Raw genomic sequence first — 8,842 nt, 5'->3', positions numbered from 1 at the left:
AGGAGACCACCCAACTTTAGTACATGGTGCATGACTTCTCCACCCTGGGAGGGGATTTGGAGACAGATATGGCTGTGGGAGCTAGTGCCACTCTTTTCTGGTTGGCAGTGTAAGGCATATTTGTACTTGCGTTGTCCATGAGTTAAACAGAATTGTGGCGTGCATTTGCGCAGCAAGATCAGATTGGCCAACTTAAAATGGCATCAAGTAAAGTTTCTTGATATTATTGCCCTGCTTTTGGAGCCCTGGGACTCTCTTTAAGGCAGTTAATATTGCTCTCTGCCTCCTCATTCCCTGTAATGTGTTACAGTTACAGATTGGGTACATTTTGTAAGCATGCAGGAACTAAACTACTGTCTATATTTTTTAGGTTTGCCCAAGGAACAACTTCAATTCTTTAACCAGCATTGTGTAATTCAAGCATTCATAAATACAAAATGCATATCTACATACAAACATAACGAGGCTGTGGGTCATCCATCTTGATCCATTGGGTTGTACAACTGTCATTAACGTTTTGTTCCTGCACACCAAAGTATGCAGCATGGGCTAATGGGCTAGCCAACTTCAGGCATACACATACACATTTTTCTTGATTATGAGAACCTTCATCTAAAAAGAAGTGCTCATCAGTGCTTGGGCTAGTAGGCCTGTTCTAAGTACATTTATCTACTAAGTAACCAATTAAAATGATATGATGTGATGGCATTTTTTAAATTTAATTGTTTGAAAGATAAGATTTCTTTCAGGTTTACCTTGTTACATTATATCAATTCACTTAATGAGATTAATTATTCATGTACAGACTTTTGTTGATATTGTTTTGGGCATAATGTAAATATTGTGTAACAAATTGATTTTTCCTTTCATGCAGTGATATAAAAGGAAAAATGAAATTATGTTGGATAGTCTTCCTCTGCCCTTTAAGTCTTTTCTTCAATGCATCTTCTGCAAATGCACCAGGATGGAGTGTAAATGCACTGTCTTCTGCAGACGTAAGTCTAAGTAAATTATCTTTTTATGTTTCTAGTGTATTGATATATTTTTCAACTGATCTTAATTAGAAGCATGGTAACACACATGCAATCTATGAAATAATGTGTGTATGTGGTTTTATACTGCGCAAACCTATTTGGATGTCAGTAGAGCATTGTATAAGGTCTGAGGTGGTGGTACAGTCAACAAGCAATTGGAGACATAGCTGAGTTCTGAGAGTGGAAGCAAAGGATCACTGGTGATAATCCCCAATGCCGAATTCCACCACATTTATTATACAAGTCTATGGCAGATGAAAACCAATGTAACTGTAGTTGGGGATCCCTGTGGAAACAGGCATCAATAGTATCTTATTCTCACAGTGCCTATAATGAGTCTTTTTTGATTGGTGCCTTAGACATCTGTTTACTTTAATGACACCATGTATTTGAGGAGGTAGATTACAGTTTCACGGATGCCAGGTTTTGTGAAAAATGAACAGGGAATTCACTTCAAACCTTGTTGGCTGACAGGAAATAGAGGTACAGTCAATGAGGGTGAGGTATAGTAAATGCATATCAGACTCCAGTTGAGTGTTCATGTATGATTTTGTACTGTAACTTGGAATTTAGTCTGGCTGGTATTCCTTTATCGAGGTCCACTGTTAGACCAAAGATGATGCATTGCAGTTAATACAAAAAAGCAAGATTCTGTGGAGGATGCAAAGTTTGTAGAACACCTTGTTAGTGAAGCTAGTTACTTGTGGAACAACAGAAAGGTCTATATCAAGTTTTTTTCATTTGGCTGAAGGTAATTTGGAAGAGAGTTGGATCTATTCGATATGTCAAGTGAATGTAGGCAAGATGCAGTTGAAAGCCACAGGACCAACGATTTTGAGCACTGAAACAAAACTAGATGTGATTCATCCCATTCTAGACCTGGCACTACTCAATTTACGATTTGCCAAATATATCCAGGCTCCTTAGGCACTGCAGTGTATACCGGGGTATCATTGTTCTTGTACGTTAATCTGGGTTATATTTGTTGAGGAGAATGTGACAGTGCCAAACTTTATACGAATGCAAAGGAGATTTTAGTAGCAGTAGTTTGACCTAGTGAGATTTTCTGAATAGGGAAGTAATTGGACTTTTCTCCCAAGCAGGGTACATTTACAATAGGAGACAAATATTGTCACAGGTAACTGGCTTAGTAGTTCCAACTTTGACTTCACATTGACAAGTACATATCAACCCCAGGTACATGAGAGGACCCAGCATTTTTATTGCACCCTATAATCTTCTAATGGAAGCCTTTATACATAACATAGAAAAGACATTAAATACAAAATCACAAGATTTATGAAAGAGTAAACAAATCATGAGGAAACATTTTCGTAGAGAACTTAAAAGACCTGGATAAAATATTGAGGACGAAACTCCAACCTATCAGTAATACAATAAACTGGAGTAGCTTTGTGTGAGAAATCTGGACCTTTTTGCAGTGCCCCCCACTTTGTACCGCCATTTTGACTACAAGGTGTTAGTTTTCTGATTTTGATTGTGCCCTGAGCTCTGCTAACCAGACCCAGGGCCTGTGTTAAAAGATTAAAAGTAAACGGTTATGTATCATTATAATTGGCAATGACAGAGCCCAGTAAGTCCCTAGTATATATTAAGGCAAGGGGGATTTAAACTACCTATAAGTCCCTAGTATATAATAGGACAGGGAGGTTTAGAGGCCCAATAGATTTGCTGCACTTGAGCATGCACAGCCATGTTGCCCGTTGTCATTTTAAAAGTCAGCCCTGCCTTGCAGGCAACTTTTAAATTGTAATTATAAACACATGATTGGTAAAGAAAATACATTTAACTATGTATGATAAAGAGTTGTAGCCTAGTAAACAGCAGGGTGTAACTCACTAAAGAGCTCCCTGGCTCTTTTGTGTTCTCCCTGAATTTACATGCTGGACTCATCCCGGTGAACTACTGCTTGCGATCCTGAAGCATCTCTGGGCCACTTCCTGTCACAGAGGTGTGTGTGGTAGAGGAGGTGATTCCAGAGTTTCTAACATTAAATTCTGGTTGATGTCAGACCTCCGTCTCTGCACTGATCGTGCCTTGCTGGACCACCAGAGATGTGGAAGGTGTGAGTCGTGCACTAGGATGATAAGCCCTGGGAGGTACACCTTTACTGTGTGTCCTGGCTGGAATACCAGAGTGTTAGTAAACGCAAAAAAACATAACTAAAGCTAGTTACAGCAATAATTTCTATTCCCCACACTCTCCCTCATGTGCTATTTATTTGACATTTCAGTTTTCAATAGTCGATTCACTACCAATTTCATATTTCTATCTGGATATCACAAAAAAACACATAATCAGACTCCCTGTTGGCATTCAGCCAGAATAGTGGTTCCAAAATACCATCTAAACCATATTATTGTGGTCAATATATTGTGACTACAAAAATATGAAAGGTAAGTATATTGTTTTTGTAGTTTATAACATCAAAGTTCAATATATTGTTTACCATTGTTTTTTAAATATCGTAGTGTATTGTATTATAATTGAATTTCTTTACTTTATTGTGACACTTATTTTTGATAAACACATAATCAAAATTATCGTAATTATGCAGTTTATTTTCGCTACTTGGTTTTTTTGGGATGGTTGGATGGGTAGTATTTTCTGACTGATATTACTTAATTTATATATTTTTTTGATTTAATTTTTAGATTGGTATTTGCATTTTTAATTTTTTTCCGTTTTTTGTGTTTTTGGTGTTATAGATGGGTAGTTTTATTTAAAAGGAATCTTAATTAATATTATATGTAAAAACGGGTTGAACATTTTTTAAATGTTTTTAGTTGAATAATTAATTTTAGAAAATTATATACATTTTCTTAATTTTCTTTTTCGAATTGTGTGTTTTTGCAGATTTTGGAACAGTGGTTTTTTTTAAACAATGATTAATAATTTGAAATGAATATTTACATTTTTAATAAATGTGTGAAATATATATAATTAATGTAATGTTGCATTCAAATTGTGATGCATTAATCTGAAAAATAGTGCCTCTTTTGATAGCAGTCGGACTGCACACCGACAGGACGTCGGTAGTGGTCACATCACTGAGAATCCTTCAGTCTGAATCCCAGATTGCAATCCTGTCGGTCAGATCCACAGTGGTCGGGGAGAAGACTGCTGCCTCCCCCTGGAGCAGGGCTGGCAGTTGAAATCATATTCCCTAATGGTGGCGGTTCCGAGGCAGGCACTGCCGTTTGGATTACGATATCCCTATCCTATCCTATCCTATCTTCCACACATGAAAAAGTGGTCACTTTTTCATGTGTGGAAGACCACAATGAAAAGGTTGTTGTAAACAAAATTTTAGGGGCCCAACAATGGCCCCCACCCATTGTGGGCCACTGTAAAGTGGGCATGTAGAGCTCCCACTCTCCTCCATGCACCGTGTGCCATGCAGGACATGGTACATGGCACATGTTGCATAGAGGTGCTCCATACCATAATGGTTTGTTCTGCAGCCCTTTTCCCTGGTCGCAGCACAAGCCGCTGTGATATTGAGCACTTTCTGATTGCCAGCACAGCGGCCCTATCATAACGCGGCAGTCAGACCGTCCGCTACCAAAATGAGGCCTAAAGTTTTTTGTTTTTATGTATTTTTTTCAAAAATATCTTGATGGGTATTTTAATTTTTGGGTGTATTTTTACACTATATTTGTTTAAAGCATGTTTTATTTTTCAATTCCAATTATTAATAACACCATTATTAACATTTTAAATTAATATGCATTATTCATAAATGTAATTTTAAAGTTTACTGTACAAGGAGTTAGAATGGAAAACATATTTACATTCTTCGTTGGGACTTGATTTGAAACAGATTCGCCAAACCTCTACAATGCTTTTCAGCCATGACAAAACCAGCGCTTAATTTGAGCTGGTGCTTTCCGGTGCTCAGCACCGGCACTTTATCATCAACACCGGTGCTTGAGCACCAGTTAAGGACACATTCATTTTCAGTAGGCACAGGGCGAGAAAGTGATTCACCGAGAATCACAAAATGTTGTTGACGCCGAGACTCAAACCTAGTTCCCCGAAATGGAAAAGATTGTACTAAAAATGATATCCTATAGTGCCAAAACAGCTTCCTTGGAGAAATTCGAAATTCCACAGAAAATTCAGCTGTGCACTGAGACATGGACACCTGAAACGGGTTTGGTAACAAACGCCCAAATTGAAACCTAAGGAACCTAAAACACATTATCAGCCAGGACACTCTTGAGTATTTGAGCGCGCTATAAAACCCTTTATAACATAACATTATCAGGCCGGCCGGCAGTGAGTGAATACGGAGTAAAATAACGGAATGCTTCAGGTAACTGAACACCATTTTGCTGCCCCAAGCCAGCGCAACCGGGAAATACTTGAATTTAATCTATCAACATCTGAGACAGTAAAATAAACCAATTCGAAGCCCATTCCTCTCCTGAAAGTGTTCTTCAAAGCAAAAGGACCACAGCATCGTTCACCGACCCCATTAGAAAAAGGTTAAGAAGGGTCATCTCGAGTCTGTCTCTGTTCTTAGCAGAAGTTGTGGCGTCTCTAACCCACTGATTTTCCCAGTCTCAGCACTGGTGGCCAGATGCTGATTTGGAAACAGCATGTTTTAAGCCCGGTGTATACATCTTGTGTTATTGTTCTGTTTGTAAGTTCATAACGGGTGGATGTATAGAGTGATCAGTAACATTACTGTACATACGAAACGGTGACATTTAGGGGAGAGTTTTTTAACTTCTGACATTTAAAACGAGTCTGGATGTTGTGAATTTGTGTACATTGGAAACCTATTTACAAATGAAACCTTTCTTAGGGTGTGATCGACGTTTACTAATGCTGTATAGTCGTGTTGTGATAGTCGAGAATTGACCTGAACAGAATGAGCGCCTTCTGTGACGCATCCACGAAAAACAAGCATTGAAAATGCAATAGGTCTCACGTTTGATTAAGTTAAAGCCATTTGCTTTGCTAATGGTGTTGAATAGCAAAGCAAATGACTTTAACTTAATGAAAGGCGAGACCTATTGAATATTTTATGCTTGTTTTTCTTTTTATAGGACTGTGGTAAAAAATGACACTCGGGTAGAAAAATAAACGGGTGACCGTTCCTCGGAAAGCGCACCTCTGCTCAGGGCTCCCACATCCCCTATGGGTGTCCCTACATGCTGCATGATAGGGTCCAGGGGTGACCTACAACCATAATAAGATAAGTGTTGCATCGCCAGACCACACCACCGCGGTTATCAGAGCCCTCGCATTACTCTACTATACCGTACTTGCACACAGAGGTACAGCTCCAAGAAACGCTGATGTGATTTACGGCATTTCCGGGTGGCCACATGGCATTTACTTCCAGCGGGGGTGTTTATACACACAGCTCTCTAGTGCCTCTACCTTTTGTGATTGTATTTCAGCGCACCTTGAATCTTTTGTGTGTGTGTGGAGGGGGGGGGATATGCATAGTAGTGAGCACAAACTGTAAGACAAGAGCCTGTGTCCCAGAGCTGCTACCCTTGGCACCTGTTATCCAGATACAAAGCTGTATTTAGCAAGGCTTAAGGCAGTAAAATTGTGTGAACTGGTGAAGGTTTACCTCTCAGAGCATGCAAAAGCAGTATCTGTGCATGCCTGGGCGTTAATGGCTACAAACCGCATTCAAACCGTTCACTTTCCTCTTCTTATTGCACAAGGATAGCAATGAAGTAATTCCCAAGCATAAACCGCTTCACATCGGCTCTGCCCGTGGGGCGCCCCTCCCCCAATCGTGCCCGCCCCTCCTTCAAACGAGAACCATCCACAATCCCATAAATGGCAGACACCGGGGTTCTTGTTGGCTGTAGTTAGTTTTTATTTCGTGAGTTGATCTATCTGGGTGATCCCAAATTAAAAGTCGGGTTGTCGCTCTGTACGAATGTGAGGCGTTTACCAATTGCCCGACTTGTTTAATGTGGCACAATTCGAAGAAATAGAGCTGCATTTATCGAGTCATCCAATTGTCATAGTTCACTCTCACACATAACATTTAAGAAGTAGAAAGCTGGGGATAAAAAAAAAAAAAGTAAGAATATATTTTCTTCCCCCCGTTGACTTTTATTGAAGATGCTATTCTAGACACGAGAAAGCCAAAATAAAGCCAGTTTTGCCTTCAGAAAAGCCAGTTTTGCCTCCGGAAGTCTCCCGCCCAATTTGGGTCTCTTGGCGTGTATGCACTCTGTTTTAGTAGATGCTAAAAATAGCGCATTTTTCACTGAATTAAGGATCGAAAATCTGTTATTTTGGGTACAACCCGTGTTTAGCCGTCTGATTACTTGCATCTGCGCAGCCTGGGTTCAACCATGCATTCATTCGCCTGCACGTGTACCGATTTTAGGACATTCCGTATTCAGTCCATTGTCCACGTATGCTTTCGGTGCAGTTTAATACTTGTACACACACTAGAAATGTGTACTATTGAAATGTTTTTTTTTCGTGAGTAGGACGCACTGAGGTATGCATATTAAACTAGGCTTTGACCCTGTCAATAATCAAATAACTTCTGGGGTGGGGGGCTTTCAAAATAATGAAATCACGTTGCACCCCTGAACGGAGCGCAGTGTGTAGCTGCAAGCAGCGACAATGACTTTTTTACACGACATCCCCGAAAAGTCTCATCAAAATGTTTAAAACAGTCCACCCAACCAGACTCCCTAACACCAGGGCAATTCCGTTGCAAAATGACGCACTGTGCTCTTATTAGTCGCCAAGAATAGAAGTAAACTACGGTCAAAAGTGAGCACTGCCTTTTTTGTTGTGGATCTCCGCACACAAAAATAACAAGTATAACAACTCGAGAATGCAGAGCGAGGACAAGACTACCCCAGAACCTGCATAAAAAAAAAGAAATTGTATAATCGAGCGAGACTGAAGAATTATAAAATGCAGAGTGCGAGGCTAGGGAAAAAGTGCTTAGTGGCACACCGCGAGTAAAAGATCCAAACCCGCTGGGCGTGGCCTAATACGGACAGGGTGGTAACCAGGAGGGACTTAAAACGCTCCTGGACAATCAACAAAGTCCCTTCTGAATAATAACGGACGTCAAACGATGCACACCAATCAGAATTGCGGGCGCAGCTCAGACATGACTTCTGGAATCGGATCGATTCCAAGAAGCCCTCGCATGGTGAGTGCAGCGCATGTGCGCTGCTAATCCCAGGCGAGACCTAATAAAGGTCAGCCACACCAGTATATGCATTTTTACAAATTGTTGGTGCAACAATCAAACACAACACCAGTCCAACAACACAACCATTTCCACCAGATCACATCAGCAGGTAAAGAAGTACTCCTCTATAACACACTAGAGTTGCATCAAACAATACTATTGGAACAAAACACTGACCAACTCCAATATACACAAACTGAAGAAAATGTACCACGAAACAAATACAAAAATACTGTGTCTCAAGTACCAAACATCGGTCAAATTTTCCTATCTTAGAGAATTATGACTTGGGTGAAACTTGTGGCCATCACCCACAACACAGTAGATTATTATTACACTAACCCACATTTTCACTCCATGGCGTATTCTCCCTTGAGACCGTTCGCAGCACTAATTCTCTTCTCGACATCTGACCCAAGGCATACTCTGCCATGAAACTTCAAGACAGGGTACTAATCTTCTCTAACTTTCACAACAGAAGATCCTTCCCCATGCAACTCATTTTGACTGGGCACCTTACTTCCCCAACTTTGCATTTAACGCAGTACTTCTGCATGCAAATGCTAGCCTTGGGGTACTGCTTTTC

At 40.1% G+C, this 8,842-nt stretch overlaps 1 protein-coding gene across 1 annotated transcript in view; it reads left to right on the top strand.

Moving 5' to 3' along the window:
- Window positions 1-877: 877 nt before the first annotated feature.
- Window positions 878-8,842, top strand: part of LOC146816671 (adhesion G protein-coupled receptor F2-like) — a 499,236-nt gene continuing 491,271 nt past the window's right edge. Inside the window, exon 1 of the mRNA XM_085609542.1 lies at window positions 878-995. Within this exon, the coding sequence (XP_085465668.1) occupies window positions 891-995 (105 nt within the window). The 5' untranslated portion in view covers window positions 878-890. The remainder of the gene's footprint in view (window positions 996-8,842) is intronic.

This window comes from Triturus cristatus, chromosome 6 (genome assembly GCF_964204655.1).
Source record: "Triturus cristatus chromosome 6, aTriCri1.1, whole genome shotgun sequence".
Taxonomy (NCBI): domain Eukaryota; kingdom Metazoa; phylum Chordata; class Amphibia; order Caudata; family Salamandridae; genus Triturus; species Triturus cristatus.
Note: the sequence above shows the minus strand (reverse complement) of the source record. Positions and strands in the feature narration are given on the sequence as shown.